Source organism: Lipophrys pholis, assembly GCF_963383615.2.
Source record: "Lipophrys pholis genome assembly, chromosome: 11".
Classification (NCBI taxonomy): Eukaryota; Metazoa; Chordata; class Actinopteri; order Blenniiformes; family Blenniidae; genus Lipophrys; species Lipophrys pholis.
The window spans coordinates 20534846-20554433 of record NC_137631.1 but is presented as its reverse complement, the minus strand read 5'-3'; the positions used below and the strand labels follow the sequence as shown (position 1 = coordinate 20554433).

At 41.5% G+C, this 19588-nt stretch overlaps 2 protein-coding genes across 5 annotated transcripts; one reads left to right on the top strand and one right to left on the bottom strand.

Moving 5' to 3' along the window:
• The first annotated feature begins 4738 nt into the window (after positions 1–4738).
• On the top strand, positions 4739–8398 carry aagab (alpha and gamma adaptin binding protein). Of its 3 annotated transcripts, none has more exons than XM_080475411.1 (10): positions 4739–4930; positions 6108–6298; positions 6388–6484; positions 6569–6658; positions 6778–6861; positions 6947–7026; positions 7123–7219; positions 7323–7427; positions 7551–7600; positions 7737–8398. In XM_080475411.1, the coding sequence occupies exons 1-10, from the start codon at positions 4837–4839 to the stop codon at positions 7812–7814; spliced, it is 966 nt and encodes a 321-aa protein (XP_080331537.1). In that variant the 5' UTR covers positions 4739–4836; the 3' UTR covers positions 7815–8398. The 3 variants fall into 3 exon arrangements, with proteins under 3 accessions (XP_080331537.1, XP_080331538.1, XP_080331536.1); XM_080475412.1 differs by having other exon boundaries at positions 4746–4930; positions 6108–6205; XM_080475410.1 differs by having other exon boundaries at positions 4746–4930; positions 6388–6658.
• A 36-nt stretch (positions 8399–8434) lies between these two features.
• Positions 8435–19129, bottom strand: smad3b (SMAD family member 3b). 2 transcript variants are annotated; one of them, XR_013935802.1, is made up of 10 exons: positions 18616–19129; positions 14483–14676; positions 14248–14382; positions 13969–14043; positions 13825–13875; positions 11866–12078; positions 11626–11763; positions 11396–11540; positions 10319–10518; positions 8471–9935 (listed from the first exon to the last, which is right to left on the bottom strand). XR_013935802.1 is itself a non-coding variant. In XM_080475409.1 (9 exons), exons 1-9 carry the CDS (start codon positions 18816–18818, stop codon positions 10395–10397), a joined length of 1278 nt encoding a protein of 425 aa, XP_080331535.1. In that variant the 5' UTR covers positions 18819–19129; the 3' UTR covers positions 8435–10394. The 2 variants fall into 2 exon arrangements, 1 of the variants encoding a protein (XP_080331535.1); XM_080475409.1 differs by having other exon boundaries at positions 8435–10518.
• Positions 19130–19588: the final 459 nt, after the last annotated feature.

Sequence of the window (19588 nt, the reverse complement as noted above, 5' to 3'; positions counted from 1 at the left end):
AAATGAACCTCATTTCTGTTCCGATGATGAATGCCCAGCGTGTTGACACGTCTCTTCATCTGTCTCCTTGTTTTCTGCACATACAATATAACTGGGATGTGATGTTGTTTTGTCCCCGCAGCGTCAGCAGAGAGCCTTTGACTATTCTAGGACAAATGTTCAATTTTGAATGCTTTTATTGTTCTTGTTATGTCGCAATGAATTAACCAAACTCTCGTGAGAAACACTGCAGAAAACACACTCTGAACCTATAAATGAGGCAGATTCTGAGATCCACAATTAAAAAATAACATAGAATGCGCATTTTACAAAATATATAGGTACCCTACACTCACTGATCTATTCATGTATTAACAACTTAACATACTCAGCCATAAATACATGGCAGACTCTGGCATATTTACTATAAAAGAGTTGCAGGTGTAATAAATACTGAGCAGTTCATAGTGTGCTACAATAAAAAACTGTATAAATTCAAAGTTTATTCTCAATATGAATGAAACCAAAGCACCTTATATTCCCTTTTGTTGTCGATATAAAAAAAAAAAACAGTCAATGCTTTATTTAACAAATTGAACCAGCAAGTTTATAGTTCTGAATGCAACATATTCACGCAACAGCTAGAGCTTCAGTCCTTCTCTTGAGATTTTTTGCAAATACAGCATGTAACACTACTAATGCTCACTCAAAGAAACAGGAAAAAACTACTTTGTGAGAGGATGAAAGCTGAGAAAGTCGAAATTATTATAAACAGCAAATTTAGAGACAATATATAACTTCTTATGGAAAATTATGCACTTGTTAGTGATTAGATAAAAGATTGTAGATTCATAAGGTTATTATAAAGATTATTCTGAACTCAATAAAACACAGAGGATTTCCCTTCAGTCCAACTTAAACATTATCAATACACATGTCACAATAAATATCCTTATTTAAGATAAATGAGCAGACACATTCAATGTGACATCGTCTTTTCTTCTCCTGAATATATTCAGATGTTTCACCACTCATGAGGCACAAAGTTTATGTTCCTGCAGACTTGTCACCTAATGTCCTCTCCTTCGTTCTCCTCAGACCACTGAGCTCTCTGACAGACCACAGGTAGGAGCCAGGTGCTGGGAGATTCTCCCCTCAAAGGCACACATCTGTTTCAGACGGCGTTGGGAAAAGGTGGGACCTTTTGTGAAATTGCTAAAATGCAAACGCTCAGTCCCTGGCATGGGTACAGAGCAGAGAAGAGCTGGCTGGAGATGCACAAGGCGGCAGCAGGCAGAGAGCCAGTGGTTAGCAGTTGGGGAAGCTACGGCTGTCTTATTGGCATGCTGGACCAGGTACCCACTTCTGTCTTGAGACAGCTGTAAACCAGTAGCCCATAGCACAGCAATCAGGCGCCTGTTTCTTTAGAAGAATGCTGATGTGCTGCAATCTGCTGCTTTCTGCTTTTTTCAGCCAGCGCTTCCATCTCTCCTACATCAGACTGACAGTCTTGGCCTCTATTTCTATAATGTCAGGTACAGATTTCCAAAAACACATCGGAAAAGAAAGTGTAAAATATATCTAAAACTAATGCCGACCTTTGCAGAGATTAATTTGTTTGCTGTGACAAGTGCTGGATGTCACCGCTAAGCCAGGTGACCTTTATGTCACCGTCTGTCTGAGCATGATGCTTGAAGCATCCATTAATGCAGACCAGCATCATCACTCTTCACTGCAGCATAAAGTGTCCATTCTGAGGATTAAAGGAGTGAGTCCCAGGCAAAAGAGCAATGATAACCAATCCATCTTATTTAGAGCAGATACTCGGGATACTTATTAATCAGGTCTTTCACAGGTAATGTTTTGTATGATATGATGTTTTTTGCTGTACATACAATTAATATCAATAAAGACCAGAGACCCAGGAATCAATATATCATTGTAAAAAGACTAAATAAATAAATAAATAAATAAATAAATAAATAAATAAATCGCAGTTGAAGATGTATGAATTTGTGGCTTTTTCAATTCTGAGACTAACGTTTGCAAATTAGATATGAAATATACTTTGAAGAATTGGTATGAAGTAAATAAAAATGTGAAATCTGTCTGGCCGTGCAGCCATCATCACCCCATATATACAATTTAATCAGACAGACAACAAACCATTGTTTTGCAGAAACGTACAGCAATCCTAAAAGAATCTATGAACATGTTTAGTGCACACCATTGTGAAACATCAAGCCGACAGTGTTTATTTTGAATAAACAGTAAACCTTACATACCCTAACCCTTTGCAGGTGTCCCATGTGTTTGAGTACACTGATAAAAACTACAGAGGGACTGGACAGAACAGAACATGCACAGATTGAAACCTAAGAATTTAATGCATGCCTTTAGATTCTGTAGTTTAGGGGTGTCAAACATATAGGCACGAGTCCTGGTGACAACCTCACCTGAAACTCTGGTCACACACTATGAACACTTTGGACTACAACTGCCATAGTCTTCACAGTGACCATATCTTCTATCATGTGATGCCTTGTGATCTTCCAAGTGTGTATTTTTTGACATCAACAATTTCCTGTTTCAGAATTATGAATGATGAAGGTGTTTGGATGAACAAAAATGTCCTCATTGCATGTTTTGTCAAATAAACCTTTTCTTTTCAAATGGGATAACTGTTTAAAAGAAAAGCCATACAATTTGCTGAACAATTGCTGGGACCACATTTGTGAGAGCTCATCTTTGGAGACCTAAAACTTACTTTTCCAGATGGATGTTGTTAACCAAATTAAATGCATATTATTGCAAATAATTCTGCCTAATTTTGGATATTCTAGAGTCTGAAATTTATTTCAATCATCAAATATAAATGAATTTGCAGTCATCTTGAGTTTTAAGCATGGTTTAATTTAATTGTAAAAGTTTCTGGCAATGTCCAAATGCCTCCCAACCTTAAATTGCTTACTAACATAAGACTGCTGTGTGGTCCTGAAAAATGAAGGGGTAAACCAGAACATCTCGAGTAAAACCTGTCAAACTTGAATTCTACACCTTTCTAATTTAGTCATGCTTAAAAGGCCTGGAGATCCCACTGCGTTACAGAACCCGTTGAAGGGTGTTGTTGTTATGGGTGTTGACTGGTGCTACCAGACAAGAAGTTAGACACTGCACAAGCCCAATGTTTTCATGGATCACATGATGCCATTAACACCGCCCCACTTTTTACACAAATCTTGCCAAGCTTAGTATCACCCTGTCGTCAAGCCCGAGACACACTGAGCAATTTTCGGCCGTGCCAGATGAAAGTTAAGAATCAAGACAGAGTTGTGGCAATATCTTTGGTAATGGCTCTAACTCAGTTGTCCTATGTTTCACTGTGAGACAGATTCAAGGACGGTTATTGTCATAGTCTTGCAACCACCTGCAAAACAATTCTGAGATTGTCAGGGTGATCATCTGACAGTGTGACCTACGTCAACTCACTAACCAATAGAAATGCATTACAAAATGATGTACTGATCAGCGCGACAGTGGCACTAAACCCAAATAAATGCTAAAATGACAAAACGTGTAAAAAAAACAACAACTCAATTTTCTCCTCCTTTTCCTTTTTTAGGGGATTTCTCCTCAAACACAGAAATGCCACAAGAGCAAGACCTCTGTTCTTGCTTCACTAGTTTATCTTTCAAGGATGTATGGCACACCTTTCCAACGTTTTATTCTTATGTATTCACATCAACCCACGCACATCGTAGGCTGTGATTCAGCTAGCATTTTCATTGTGCAATTTTCACACCGCAAACTTCTTGCCATGCAAAGTTTATTAGATCCATATCATTCAGTGTCTTCCTGTGGGCTCACCACCTGCAGGAAAGGTTCTTAATCGGTGCAATGTGATCTGGGTGACAGTGCTCAGACTGCCACCCCCGCGTCCCAGAAACGGATAAGCGGGAGATAATGGATGGATGGATGGATGAATCATTCAGTGTGGCTGGCTGTGAACTTATGATTGTTAGAATCGCAGTTTTTAGCCAGCTTTGGCATGGACACTGAACCACCACTGCATCAGTTCCATTTGTCCACTGTTGTGCCAGTGGACAGTCTTACAACCCGAACTAGATCACTGTCACCTAACTTCCCATCTGACACACTCGCAAAAAAGAGTTCCAGACATGGCTCATTGAAATGTTTTTAAAAGAAACCCATCCATCCATCCATCCATCCATTTTCTTCCGCTTATCCGGGGCCGGGTCGCTGGGGCAGCAGTCTAAGCAAGGAAGCCCAGACTTCCCTCGCCCCAGACACGTCCTCCAGCTCCTCCGGTGGGACCCCGAGGCGTTCCCAGGCCAGCCGAAAGACATAGTCTCTCCAGCGTGTCCTAGGTCTGCCCCGAGGCCTCCTACCGGAGGGACATGCCCGGAACACCTCCCGAGGGAGGCGTCCATGGGGCATCCGAATTAAAAGAAACCCATTAGAAGAAAAAGGTGTATTTGTTGGCACAAAATGTGAATGAGCTTGAGACACAAACATTATCAAATTAACACAGCTCATATAGAAACATTATTGTGTTCAATTCCTAATTTTTAAAACAAACAAAAAACAACAACAAACGAAAAAAAAATAAAAAATTATATTCTTTATTTTAGCGGGGGAAAACCTTTCTGGATTAAACAAGTTAATGCGTATTTAAAAAAGAAAAGAAACGAAGAAAAGAAAACTGATAAGAAAGCGTTTTCCTCGTTGCCCCGGAAGTGATCATCACGCGGTCAGAGTTGAAAGGTCATCTACGGTGGCTAGCGATACTAAGCTAAGCTAACAGCTGGTGAATCTTTCTGTTTGTTTGGATTGAAGATGTCAGAAACAGAGGAAAACACAGAGATGCCCATCCCATGTGTGGCTGTCACCAGCTGTGACAGCGAGTTTAAAGAAGAAGAGCTGATAAAACGTGAGTTCAATCCAATACATGAATTTGCGTGGCGGCGAACGTGAAGCAAAGCTAACTTGAATGTAGCTGTCATTAGCAGGTGCCTACGTGTTAGTAATAATAACTGGTTATAACTAGTTTGTATGATGTTCATACATTTGTTAAACGTTTTCATTGTCAGGCTTTGGTCGAATTAACTATAAATCATATACATTGTACAGCAACGAGAGCCAATAAACTGTAATGTGTTTTGTATGAAGATCACATTGTGTTCTCAAGGAATTGGGAGGTTAAATAGAATAGAATAGAAATACTGTATTGTGTTGCTCCACACAGTATTAATAGAAAAGAAAGTGAAATATCAAATAAGTAAAATGAAATAACAAATAATAGTAATATTACAGGCTTTACTGTGACTAAAGGATGAAATTAACCAAATCACAGCAAACACTATTTACAGGGAGGAGTTATATAGAACTAGAGAATCACAGAACACCTTCATAGTGCCACGGATGTTAAAGGACCTCAGCTGCCTAAAAGAAATATTCTGCTTTCCTGTAAAGGGCTTCAGTGTTTTCATCCAGTCCCGTTTATCGTCAATGTACACCCCCAGAATGTATCCCATTTGGTTGGCCTGCTTTAATAAAAGAGATAAGCGCTGACATAACAGAAAGACCTTTTTGCAGCATAGTATTGGTTGAAATTGGATCAAGAGTATTTATACATGATACACTTAAATCTAATGAGGCTGAGCTTTTAAGCCACTTCAGTCCAGACTTTTAGATGTTGTTCTGTTGCTTTGTACATAAATGTAGAACCCTTTTTACAAAACCGGATTTGAACTTCAAATTCACTCATTTTGTTTACAATACATTATTAGCTTTTTATAATTACTGATTTAAACATAAAGCGCCTCTTGTTTTTGTTTTTGGTTCTGATTGCAATAACCTGGTGTGAGTTAAAAGTTTTGCGTCCATTTCCACAGAGGATTCCTGGTGCCATTCACCAACATATTTGTCAATACCTCCCTGCAAAGTCCCTTCAAAGCCGATGTGCAAGTGTACTTAGAAAAAAAAATACTGCTTGTTGAGTCACCAAACACTAATCTTCTAAATGAACCTTGAAACATTCTAAATAGTAGATTGATAAATAAATACTTTGACGAGTTTGAAGATTGACTCATTTGTTTTTGTTTCAGACATCCTCAACACAAAGACATTGCCTGAGCCAATCAAACAAGAGGAAACGGTAACCTGGTATCCTTGGACCATCAACAACAAATATTACACCGCCGACGTGAGGCTGTGTGCTGTGCCAAGTACTTTTCAAATGTCATCAGAGATCGCCCAGTCCATGCAGGCTTTCATTGCTTTTTTTGACAGCTCAGCAGTAAGTGACTGGAGAATGTTTAGAAGACATCAGTCGCACATCCATGTATAGTTGTTTAACATTAAATATGGGCGCTTGGGTACTTTTAGAAAGATGGACTGGAAAAGCTACAACCTTGGATACCAATCGTGGAGGATCTTGCCCCGGAGGTGCTCATTCTGGTGTGCGACAGAGTCTGTGACAAAGGTTGGTTCACTGACTCTTTCTGGTGTGAGTCATTTTGTGCAGGACGGTGCGGGTCAGTTTCACAGTTCTCTGTTTGTTTTCTAGGCATCAGCAGACATCAGGCACAACAGTGGTGTTTGGGTCATGCTTTTGAGCTTGTTGAACTCAATCCACAGGAGCTGCCAGATGAAGATGGTGAGCTTCATACACCATCTATTCATCCAAAGAAATGAAAATAAAGTAAAAAAAGACATGATCAAGTTATTGATGCTACTTGTTGTGTTGGTATTCTCACTCGCTGTTGAATTCGTCAGACGACTTCCCAGAGTCCACAGGAGTGAAGAGAATCGTGCAGGCTCTGAATGCGAATGTGTGGACCAGTGTGGAGATGAAAGATGGTGAGATGGATCAACGGCTGGGATTATTATTTAATATTTGTTTGTGCTGTAATACGTGACGGTTCATAACATCTCTGCCCTTCAGGACACAATCAGGGTTTTGGTCTGATGAGCAGTTTGGTGGCGTCCAGACACAACAACCCACGCAACTGCCAAGATCCACCAGTCAGTGATTTTTTTTGTATTTATTTATTTGCATTTACTGAATTAATTCCTTTTATATTTATAAGTCATTCACCCTTTCCCTCTTTCCTGTGGCAGTCCTCCAGTTTGCCAGTAGAGGGCTCACCTCCTAATGAAGAAGTCAACCATACAGAAGAGAATACAAACAGAGGCGCACAGGAGGACACAGTGGTTGGTAAGTGAACATCTTGAAATTAAATCTGTTTTCCTCCCCTGGCCCTTGTGAGTCCTATCGGTATCCTAATCACTTGTGTGTATAATTGTGTTGATTCCCGCAGATGCAATGACTGATTTGGACATTCAGGAACTGGCCAATCTCACAGCTGGAGATGCAGATGTGGATAACTTTGAGCGGCTCTTCACCAAATTAAAGGAGATGAAAGGTAGTTGAGAAAGGAAAAATAAAAGCCCAACTTATTTGAAATGTTCCTCTTGTTGTAGAGGTTAAATACACGTCTGGGTGCAGAACTGCAGATCATTTGTCTTCTCTAACTTTCAACCTGCAGATAAAGCTTCTTCTTTACCTCACGAGCAGAGAAAAGTACATGCAGAAAAGGTGAGCACTTTAAAGCAGTTGCATCTTTGTTCATTAATCCGAGCACATGAAAGAGACTAAATTAGAAACGTGTGTAGGGTATTTCTAATTCCGACGTCAACTCAGTCTGCCTGTAAGTATTGAATGTGTGTTCCAGGTGGCAAAAGCCTTTTGGATGGCCATTGGCGGTGATGAGGACGAGATCGACGGGTTATCGTCAGGCGAGGAAAGCTAAACGCGGAGGACTGTAAGCCCGTCTCCTCACCTGACCCTCCCGTCTCTCCTGGGGCTCCCACACGACTCAGCCCCCTGTGATGTCCAACTCCTGCAAGGAAAGTGGAGATGCTTATGGATGCAGCTGCAGCCTCCGTCTTATCTAGGAACTTTTGAATTGTAGGTGTAAGCGCGAGGACCAAATGGGTGAACTGAATAGAAGATAATGAGAGGCCCTGACCCTCAGTCGACTCCCCTCCTCTTCCTCACTATGCTTCAGCCCAGAGCGAGCCTTTTGCACATGAGTGTGTTGTAGGTGAAATAAACGTTTGTGGGCTTCGATTGATGTATTTGTCATTAGGTACTGTGTATACATCTATTTTTAAATTGCGTCACGTGCCTTATCCTCAGAGTTGTAAGAGATTTAATGCACATAACAAATCAGTATGACAACTTGGACTTTAGATATTTTGTCTTTAGTGAGTGTGGCTTATTTATTGTAAAACACTGTCACACTTGTTGGGTGAAAACTGCTCAACACATTCAGACCACATTAACATATTACATGTATTATGCATTGGAATAAAAAGGAGTAGATGACTCGTCTTCTGTTTCTTTGGAGTTACTTTTTTTTTTTTTTTTAATAGCAGACTAACAAAGGACAAAATAGTTTTTATTCTGATGCAATTTATTAAAACTTCACAGATGAAACGATGGTCATTCAAGAACATATTAGGCAACATGAAAAACAACATGTAAATAAGACTTAAAACAGAAGATCACCAACAAAGAATATCAAGCAACACAAGTACTAATACAGCTCTATCGTCTAACTAATGCACTGTATTCTTGTTCGGCACCATGTAGCAGTTTTAAATAGATCACATGGTGACTCAGTCATGTACTGTAGGTAAGTGCAGGATTAACGTGGCGGCTTCAGAAGATGACGACCAAGGACAGTGAGCCTATTACACATGCCTCATATCGCAGCAATGTACATGGAATTTACAGTAATTCATTGGACGAGCAAATCACCACAACAACTAAAGCGTTACGCTGATCAACACAGTAAACTCGAAGTGCATCATTTCCCTCCGCAAGGAGACGAGTGTTCTATTGGCTAACAGTTGGTACTATACGAGAAGACCCGTCGCTCCACCTGATCATGCACGGGCGCATGAACCGCAACCTCGTTTGCATTTGTGAAATATTAGCAAAAGCAGGTAGAGTAAACCTGCGTGTGTGTGTGTGTGTGTCACACTAACGAACCAGCTGACCCGGGCTAGGGAAGCTTCAGTGGGTCAGGTTTGAGGGTTATTAAAACAATATGAAGACAACCACGCCAGATCAGGCCGGTTCAAGCAATGCATGACTACGAGAAATCACAAGCTATAAATATCTATGTACAATCATATTGAGGCAATAATAAAAATATATTCCCATGCAGGACAATATGCAAAAATAACTTATAAAATGTCTCTTTTTCACTGAGCAAAATAGTTTTAATATAAGGGTTATTTACCAGAAACAATCGTGCTTGTTTTTCTGAAAATAGATAAAATACCAATTAAGTGATCAGTTACTTGATGTTTTCAACAATGTAGATGACAGAATATGGGCAAAGTACCTCGTACTTAAAATAGTAATTCAATATATTCCATTAAACCCCGAGAGACACTAACACTTTTCATGTTAAGTCAGTGGATAAATAAGACTCCCATTTCAGAGATTAGAAACAGTGGTACTAGCACACTGACACATCACTGATGGAAGAGTATTCATTATCTTGGTTAATTCATAGAATCAAAAATGTTCGGAAACGTGTAGACAATGGTCAAGCTGACATAGTACCATTACTTCAACTAAGCAAACAAACATTCCCACTTTCTTGATGAAAAATAAACTACAACATTAAAACACAAGAGTTTGAAGGAATCCGAAGAAAAATCTTTTTTTTTTTTCCCTTTCAAAACTTCCTGTGCGGCATCATCATGAAAGAATGTACAAGTCCTAAAATAACCATCCGACGGAGACTAAGTGGTATTTAAAAAGTGCTACCCCCGTGATGAGAAATGTCCCACAGCGAGGGAGAAGGTGGTTTTAATGGCTTTATGAATGGTGCGTCTTTCCTTAGCATAAGTAGCTGCGTTTACATGGACCAGGGGTAAACCAATTAAATGGCAATCTGATTAAAAGCCTCCTCGCGCAATTAGTCCCATCTGATCAGATTGAAATTACCATTAATTCAGAAGAGGTTGTAGGATTGCGCCAGGATTGCTTCCCACTGTTGGGAGATTTGTGTGCATATCTGTTATGCAACGTGATCACATTCTGAGTGTGGGGAATGTTTCTTTGGTGGAGCAGTTTCAAAAGAAACAGAAAGAAACACAACAGTAGTTTAGTCTAACAAACAAATACATCCTCAATACTGAAGGATGTACAACCTATATTCAGAAAGAATTCAATGAGATTGACAAAAAAATGAAATAAAACAGTGACCATGTAAACGCAGCTACTGAGAAAGGCTGTGGTTTTCCTATGTGGTTTCAGTGTGAGTGTGTGGATGAGGAGGGGAGGGGCTGATGGGAGGTGAGCGGTCCTCCTAGGACACACTGGAGCAGTGGATGCTGGGAGAGCCCATCTGGGTGAGGACCTTGTCCAGCCACTGCAGAGGACCGTTGAGATGAAGCTCTATCCAGCAGGGGGTGCTGGTCACCGTCTGTCGCCTGCAGGACACAGAGGGGGCGTGGTTAACGGAGCCAGTCACCTCATCATAGCGTCAGAGGTGCCACATGTCACTCTTAATGCAACATCAATATAGGCGCTGCACAGATCCACTTTCAGTATTTTTAGACGAACTGGCAGCAAGAGTGAGGCCAAAGCTGCGCGCTATTTTTGAAGTCATTCAAGTTTGTATTAGATGTTTTCCTCCGAGGGGTTTGGTGCCAGAAATTCAACACGCACTGGTCATAGTGCGGTGGGAATCCCCCTGCAATCCCACCACTGCATGCCTGCTGCATTCTTTATTCTGTGTTGCTCACTTACAACTGCAGCCTCCCCCATTATCCTCTTTTTTACTTCCCTACTCTGACATCATCACTGCACATAAACCACTCATTTTACTTTTTCACCCATACATTGATTTTAAAGGACACCTTTGAGACTGAAGGAAGATCCATTAAATTACTCTTTCACCAATAATGACTTTCATAATTATAAAAAAAAAAAAAAAAAAAAAAAAAGTCAATTAAATGGATGAAATGTATTTTGAATATTCTGAATCTCTCCATGACAATGCACAGTTTTTATTTCCAAAGGTTTTAGGAATGTCCGCAAAAAAATGGCTATTTCATAATGTGATACCAACAAGAAAGAGGAAATGTGCTGCAGATCAAATCTACTCTGCAGCAAGAATCTCAATCATAGAGCACAAGTCATGAAGTACGGTCATAAGGTATGAAGATGAGACCAGCCTGGACAAATGAGAAGGGCTGCAGCACAAAAGGCAATCAGATTGAGATCATGACGGAGGTATCGCCCGGAAGCAATGCCCAAGAATACTGCTGTACACTCTCAACAACTAACCCCTTCCATCATATTTACCTGTATTCAGCTCCCCAGCCCTTCACAAAACTCATGCGAATGGTGCACATCCTGGTGAGCTGGTAGACGGCCTCAAAGCCCTGGTTCACTGACTGAGCGAGCAGAGCAGCAAACTCCTGGTTGTTGAAGATCTTGAGGTTACAGCCTGATGAAGGAAATGTATGGATAAGTGGCTCAGAGAGCAAATTATTTCTTTGACCTGGAGACTGTAAGAACTGTGATGCACTGACCTGGAGGTATTTTGCACACAGTAGCAGGATGCCAGCCATATCGCTGATTGCAGTTGGGACTTTGTACGAAGATGGCGCTATCACTGAGACACTCTGCAAACACCTCTCCTCCAATGTAGTACAATCTCACACCCCGACCTGAAAATATTCCAGACAGGATTATCAGCAAGATAGTCCAAAGGGCTTCCTGATGATACCGAGAACAAATGGACTCTTGATTGAGTGGGATAGATCGAGTACCTATGTGTCTGCGCGTGAGCTCTACTGCCGAGTTGCGGTTGACATTGGACAGCAGGCCCAGACAGAAGCGCTCAGAGTTGGACGGGTCTGTGAACCCGTCGACTGTGAGCGAAGGCTGGGAGGCGTGGAAGGTCTCTCCTACACGCTGGTTCAGCTCGTAGTAGGAGATCGAGCACCAGAAGGCGGATTCGCAGTACGTCACAGGTTGCAAGTCTAAGATGAAGAGGAATTTAAATGATCAAGTTTTGGCCTTCAAAAAGAATTAGGATGTTCATGTGAGCTGCTAAACCGTTTTACTGTGAAGATGCAACCGGCTGACAACACGTCTCTTTGAAAGTTCTTTCCCACGGCTCCCTGGCCCCCAGCCAGGAAGGAGCGAGACATGACACACCTACTCATTTGACCGCCCGGTAGCTTTCCACATACGAAGAACAAACCTGGATATTCACTGCATTATCCTGAGCTGTGTGTCGCTGGCCTTTCCACAGATGAAGACAAATCATAGACAGAGACTCCATTCATGCCACATTCACCCTGATACCGCCCTGAGGCCAAGATTCCCAGACTCACTCAGTACACTCACTGCTTTATTATAACACACACACACACCCCTATTCTCACCTTAAACTCAGTTGACATTGTTCAATAATCATCACAAGGTAATTTAATATCACAATGCTGCTCAAGACTATTGCTCACTAATGTCAAAAGTTAAGGGACTATTATAAATAAACATGGCTCTATTGAAAATCATAACATCTTCTGGGGCCCAACCAACCCTCGTCATCAATAATTCAATGTAGTGCATGTTAATAGATGAATGAAAAATGGATTTCAAATAGACCCCAGTGCACAAGGTTTAGATTAAGGTCACTGGGTGGCACACCTTCCAATGGGAAACCAGGTTCAAGAAATACTGGCTGAACATACGTCTGACTGAAGAACTGTTTTATCACTTTTTGACCAAAATAACTATCCATACATATTTTTATAATTCCAAAGTTAGTCACAAAAGTGACCCTTCAGTGTGGGAATCACTGTTAAAGAGATGCTGTTGAGGAGTGTCACACATATTTAGGGTCGTTTTACCGTCAGGTGAAGGAAGAGTCAGGATAAAAACTATGTTCCACACGCAGACCTGGCTAAGAATAAAGTGCTAATGTTTTATTGCTGCTGTCCTTAACTAAATTTGTAATATATCTGATTCAGGGTTGTGGGGCTGCAGGAGCCAGTTCCAGCTGCCTTTGGGCAAAGGCCCGGTCAGTTCTGGACAGGTCACCAGTATCTGTACTTTAATCGACCATTTCTTACTTCATAGATCTGTATCAGTACTTTCCAGCCATTACCTGTCCCAAACTGGTTAGTTAACTTGTTTTGATCTTCACACAGGATGGAACAGGAGGAAACTAAACTGCAGAAACAAGTTGAATAAGTCTTTCATCCAGTTAAAAAATACATGGATGTACTTACTGTTTCAGTTGAAATGTGTTTCAAACTGGCTGTGAAACTTCTTATGACACAAGTATTATTTATTGTGCCTTAGTTGTTACCATTAGTTTTGCACCAAAGTGCTATTCTAAAGCTTTTGAATTGTTCTTACTTAATCTTGTCCTCATCAGTAAATTTTATTAAACATACTTCTTTTAGAATAGAAATACTTTTTAATCCCAGAGGAAATTATTGAAATCTTTTATCGCTGAAAAGTCTAAATTGTGATGAGTTATGATTAGGCATTTGAACATAATCATAGTACAGAAATCGATCTTTCTACAGTGGCTCTCTGAGCTGTGGCTGTTAATGTTTGTGTATTTCACGTATTAATATCCGTATCGGGAACTAAATAAGATTTTTAAATAAAGTAACACTCAAAATAAAGAAGAGACATTTGTAATTTGATTACACGTGCTGATAATGAACAATATGTTCAGTGAAGAACGCTGACCTCTTTGATTTTCTTACCAAGATTGCTGTTTGCGGGCGACACGGGGTTGGGTGACAGGCTGGGCGAACCTGAAATAGAGCAGTAATGGAAGGTTGCGTCACGAACATGATAAGGTGTAATTAGGACAGCGTTTGAGCTTCGACTGCGGTCATGTGACTCACCTGTGTCCATGCTGTGGTTGAGCTGGTGATCGTTCGTCTCTCCATCTTCACTCAGATACCCTGGCGGGGGAGTTTCTACAGCGTGGATACAGAAGAAAAGGTTAGGCTTGAGGTCTCACTATCATTTAAAAATATAAATATACAAACATTTGATAGGTTTTCAACTACAGGACAGACTTGTGTTTTGGATAAACATATGTATTTACCAGGAAAGAGTTCTATCTGAAACACTGATCATAAATCTATTCCCTCCCACGATTCACATAGGTTTTTACTCACCAGGAATATAATTACTCTGGGGCTCAATGCCAGCAGGGAAATTGGTGTTTTCGGGGATGGAAGGGCTGTAGTCATCCAGCGGTGGGAATTCAGCAGGGATGTCGGTATGTCGTGGCACAAGGACGGGAGGCAAAACTGAAACCACCAAGAGACCGAATCAGTTCGGAGCACAGCTGAGCAAAATAATTCTTTCAAATGCAATCGTTTGGATGGTGCAGCAATCATGGACACTGACTTGGCGTCTCCACCCTCTGGTAGTGGTACGGATTCACACAAACTTCATCTTTCTTGGTGTGAAAGGCAAATTCACAGTGGTCGACGGCCCGCAGCTCATGGTGGGACTGCAGGTCCGGCCAGCGCCACAAGCGGCAGTAGATTACATGAGGAAGGCCTTTCCTGTGGGAAACCTGCAGACGGCCATCGAGAGACCTGAAAGACACCGCCACAGGGTAAATGGTAATTAAACACAATTACTCTGCTACGGTTCACTCAACGCTTCTTTAAAACAATGTTTACAATTGTGAAGCAGAACTTAAAGCAAGCCTGTACACATAAAGTCTACTGGACTCTGGTGGTTTAAACTCAATGAAAACATTACATAATTAAGAATGTATTATTTCTACAGCATCTACAAACCTGACATGAAGCTGCATCAACGTATATACAAAAGTTGATTAAACTTAAATTCATATTTATACAGCAATACATAGTGTTTTATCTGTAACTGTATAGTGGTGCTTTACATATCGGTTCATATGACTTGATACGTTTCCTGCATACACTGCTCTGAGTAAATTGAAAACAATCAACAGCTTCCCTTCATAGCCAAGAAGCATCATCATTAAAATATGAATAATAAATATAAAACAATGTAATTTCATTTCAGATGATATGATATGAACTCACTGAAACTGAGCGGTCTATTCAGCCTGAATGCTCCATTACAAGTGGGTCACTGACCTTCATTCAAATTCACTTCAACTTTTTAATTCAGTTTTGCAGTTACATGACCACAAACCAAGCCAAGTGAATAGGACAGTTCAATTTCTGCATGGACGGTATATTTGCTGGGTCGGCTCAGGTCAGCTTTCCCAGGCTTCGCCGAGGTTGTCTCGGGCTTCCTTTTCTCTCCAGCGAGTCACTCTGACACGATGAATACTATTGAGTGTGACACACAGCTGGACTGAAGCAAGCTTCCTGCTCAGCGGAAAAAACAACAACTGTACTGCTTTCAGCCAGAGATTCCTGAGCATCTCAACACTAATCCTGTATTTAAAAAGCCAGGATGAGAGAAATCACCTCGAATTAAAAAAGCTCAGACTCTAGAAGCAGCCGCAATCATCACAAAGAAAATGGGATGTGTTGTATTGAGAAAGAAACTTCTCAACATTGTTTTATAGGTCAAGACGAACATTGTGACATTATGCAAAACATAATACAATGCTTGGGCCAAGTTTATTTAAAGAATCCAGGTTCATTGGTATTATAAATCTGTCCATATTCTACAAATGGCATAAAACGGAGCTGGCCTCAGTTTCACAGTTCACAAACTTTAGTACATAATAATTTCCTGCTGGTTAAATCCACTCCAGCAGCGGCCACCTCAGGCACTTGACCACTTTAATTGCTGACAACTCCTTTCTCTGTGAGCCACATTAGAGGAGGTGATGAAAGTACAGCTCCACGCAGGCCTGCTGTAGCCCAGAATCACTGACTCACTGCATCCCCAACAGATAGCCAGGCAGCTGTTGCAGCTGCCTGAACCCACGGACCCAGCGGACCTGAAGTGCAATCCAAACAGTGGCCCACGCCCTCCCTGGAGCCCCGAGCACATTCCCAACAACTTAGAGGGAGTTCATAAAGTACGATACCACCCATGCTCTGTCTTCTGCAAACTGAAGGGGGACTCCCACTTTTATACGCAACCAGCCAACAAACAGCCTCTTTGAATAATCAATCAGGAAGAACTTCCAGCGGCTCACTGCTTCTGCACGTCATCTTACCAGCATGACCGTGGTGTTCTTTATTTTCTTATAAGTGTGTCAAATGTGTCAATAGAAAAGAAAGCTGCCATGCTAGAAATGAAGCAGTGTGGTAAGATTGGAATCAGATTATAGACTAATACTTTTACTAACCACAGACGATTTTCAGAAAGCTGATTATGCAATCATAAATATTTGAGAAAATACAATCGTTGTCAGTTAGAAACATTTGCTAAAACTAAATGAGCATTTCTTTGCACCGTTTCACCCGATTAAATTCAATTTGCTTGAGCTAATTTTATATAATTGTTTGTTGACAGAAATGGTTGCAAGGCAGACACTCATTAGGAAATATGTTTTGGTTTTTTTACAACCTGGTCATATGTTCTACTTTACGTATTGTATACCTCATGAAGTTATCAGTGTCTGTGGAGTGATTGTGTTCATTGAAGTTCTGGGTGATAGACTGGCGACCGGTCCAAGGTGTCCACCGCCTTCACCCACTGTTAGCTGGGATGGGCTCCAGCAGCTCTCAACCAGGTAAAGTCATGAACTGATGGGCGTATAGAATTTTAAAGCCAAAATTTATTTTGAGACCTCTTTCGACGTTATGAATCGACCAGATCACTCAGGTTGATTTGAAAAAGGCTCACTGTATTTTTTCCAGTCAGAGCTAAAAAGAATAAAAAATAATGTAGAGACCACATTCAATTTCTATGCTTCCCCCATCACACTGAGCTCTCCCCTGATCCAACCTTACAACATCTAGGTTTTATTTGCCATTTTGAGTTTCAACTCATCACCAAATCATCATTGTATTTCATGTTTGAATACAGCTTGAGTTGTTTTTTTGTTAGATTGATTCTGTTCTCTGGTGTTCATGAAGAGCAGCGTTCCCCTTGATGTAGAAAGGTCTCAACCCTCCAAGCCTGATGTTACAGCTCTTAAGCTGGCTACAAACTGCGATGTTAATCTTTTAAGTTCACAGCGACTGTAATAAATGCTGGGCACAAGATGAAGTTTCCTGTGTGCGGATCGCACAATGAAAACACAAGCTCAACCAAAAGCGATGAACATGAATCCACGTGATTGTGCAAGAATTAAACATCATGAGCATGCGCCATCCGTTCACAAATAAGAAGCAAGCGAAACATGATTAAAGCCCTCACCCTTGTGGCATTTATGTGTTTGGAGACAAATACCCCAAAAGTTTTTATCAGCAATCCACATACTTTTGACGGTTTTTGTCATTGTAGCCACGAAACATCTATTTGGGTTAAGCACCAGTGTCGCTGGTCAGTACGTCATTTCACACTGTATTCCTATTGGTTAGTTAGCTGGCGCAGGTCGCAGCAGGAGTCACCATCACCCCGAATTTCTGACATGGTCAGAATTTTATCGTAGGGTGTCTTTGGTCGCAAGTCTGTCTGACAGTGTGACGTAGGACCATTGATTTAGAGCCAAGACCAAAGATATCACTACACTTCTCTCCTGATTGTTATCTTTCGTCCAGCATGGTCGAAAATCGCAGTGTGTGTAGCGGCCTTTAGATATCACTCTTCATTTGTTCTGCCTGCAGCCGCATCACATCCAGTGAGTCCACTTCATTTTCATGGACAGATTGGTGTCCGATATGGGGAATTCCAAACACTTATTCTCAGTTTCCCAAAGTGTGTACACACACACCAGTCTAAACATCCTCTCTGAGTCACACAGCTCAGATCCGTCAAACCACTCCTTCTCCTGTTTATCACACGTGTGAGCTGTGGACATGTTTATGTAGGCTACACGCACCACAGAGGCCATGTCAGCAGGTCACATCTGATCTGCGAGCATTACAATATTTCTAATGTACAACAACTCACCATTAATACACCAACAGGTTCAGTCTGCCGGCCGCGCTCCTCGTGTAGTGGAACGTTGAAAATGACATAACAGACCTAAATGTATGGACTAAACCGCGCCGGGTCTCACTACTGTACAGTTAATTGCAATATATTCGAGAATAATTTCAGACTTTAAAACGCTGGCTTAACGGCGGCTCGTGTGTGCAATAGAAAAAAAAAAGTTTTCATTTTAGAAGAAAGCGGGTTAAGTTGAGCAGCTAATGTTAGCAGTACAGAGGACACTTGACAGCTAAAGGTAAATAATTAGTACAAGCAAAGGCTCGTTTTCATAACAGATACTCCAGCGAGTCTGGATCTGGGTAACATTAACACGCCGTGCGAAAAAAAAGAGAAAAAAGAAAACCTCAACAAAGGAATTGTTCGCCAATATCAGCTCGGGCTAATATGCTAACCACTATGCTACCGTTAGCCTAGTCTAGCCTAGCCTAGCTCGTGGCTAAGCTCCCCCGCTGCAGCGGCGCGTGTTTCACCTCACTTGCCTGGGTATGGTTAAGCATTTCGTGTTGACGTTCTGTGTTGTGATGGCCTTTTCCAGCTCGTCCAGTTGCCCCGTCCTCTTCAACTTCTTCACCAGACTTTTGACAGCCTTCTCGCACCATTTCTCCTCCTGCCCGTTCTGCTCCCCTTTCTTCCAGCCCAGCAGCCGCTTCACGATCGGGGGAGTGAACGGTAATATGGACATCTTAAATGGGAGCTGGAGCCGCTCGTCACGACGCTCTGCGTTGATTCAGAGATTATCCAGGACTGCAGGCGGTGCAGCTCGGTGCTCCGACAAGGTTAGCTTGTTAGCTCCCTCCCGGTCGCTGGAGGCTGCCGGGGCTCAGCGGCGGTGGCGGCGGCTCAAGTCGCTCCGCTAAAGTTGAAGTGTCTGTCCGTCAGAGGGAGGAGGAAAGAGGAGAGAGCAGCACCTCCTGCCTGCCTGCCGGGCGGCCAGTCTGCTGCTGCTGCTGCTGCTACTGCCCCTCCTCCTCCTCCTCCACCTCCTCCACCTGTGACTGATGTCCGCCCGGCGCTTTTGGGCGAATGGGTCCGGAATTAGTTTAGATTTAAGGTTCCATCGACGCATCTTTGCGCAATTAACGGATCCATTATTTGCGCAGCGCAATCGGAAGGTCGCGCACATTACAGTGTGTTCAGCTCTCCAACATCAGAATTAAACATCAAAATAAAGAAAAACAAACAATGCCTTTAACTTGTTGATCGTCATTTATTTTCCAAAGACACAATAAACACATGTGGCCTCAAACATATAGAAAGGAAAACCTCAAAGTTAGTGTTGTTGTTCTTGACTCGGTCTCAACAACACAGATGAATATAGAAAGAATACAGAAGACATATTTCTGCATACACACAATAATAAGACATAACTTGTTTAATGTCACCCCTTTTTGTTTCAGTCAATATATGAGAATAAACAGCCTCCACATTCAATCTAATATGTAGAACTCGACT

What these genes read in the sequence shown, in the direction of transcription:
- aagab (XM_080475410.1), top strand. Translation starts at nt 4,837, where the DNA reads ATGTCAGAAACAGAGGAAAACACAGAGATGCCCATCCCATGTGTGGCT. An exon ending in CAAATTAAAGGAGATGAAAG is followed by an intron (nt 7,428 to 7,550) that starts GTAGTTGAGAAA and finishes TTCAACCTGCAG; the next exon opens with ATAAAGCTTCTTCTTTACCT. An exon ending in GAAAAGTACATGCAGAAAAG is followed by an intron (nt 7,601 to 7,736) that starts GTGAGCACTTTA and finishes TGTGTGTTCCAG; the next exon opens with GTGGCAAAAGCCTTTTGGAT.
- smad3b (XM_080475409.1), bottom strand. Translation starts at nt 18,818, where the DNA reads ATGTCCATATTACCGTTCACTCCCCCGATCGTGAAGCGGCTGCTGGGC. An exon ending in CAACCACAGCATGGACACAG is followed by an intron (nt 13,876 to 13,968) that starts GTGAGTCACATG and finishes GCTCTATTTCAG; the next exon opens with GTTCGCCCAGCCTGTCACCC. An exon ending in TGTGTGCAAAATACCTCCAG is followed by an intron (nt 11,541 to 11,625) that starts GTCAGTGCATCA and finishes TTCCTTCATCAG; the next exon opens with GCTGTAACCTCAAGATCTTC.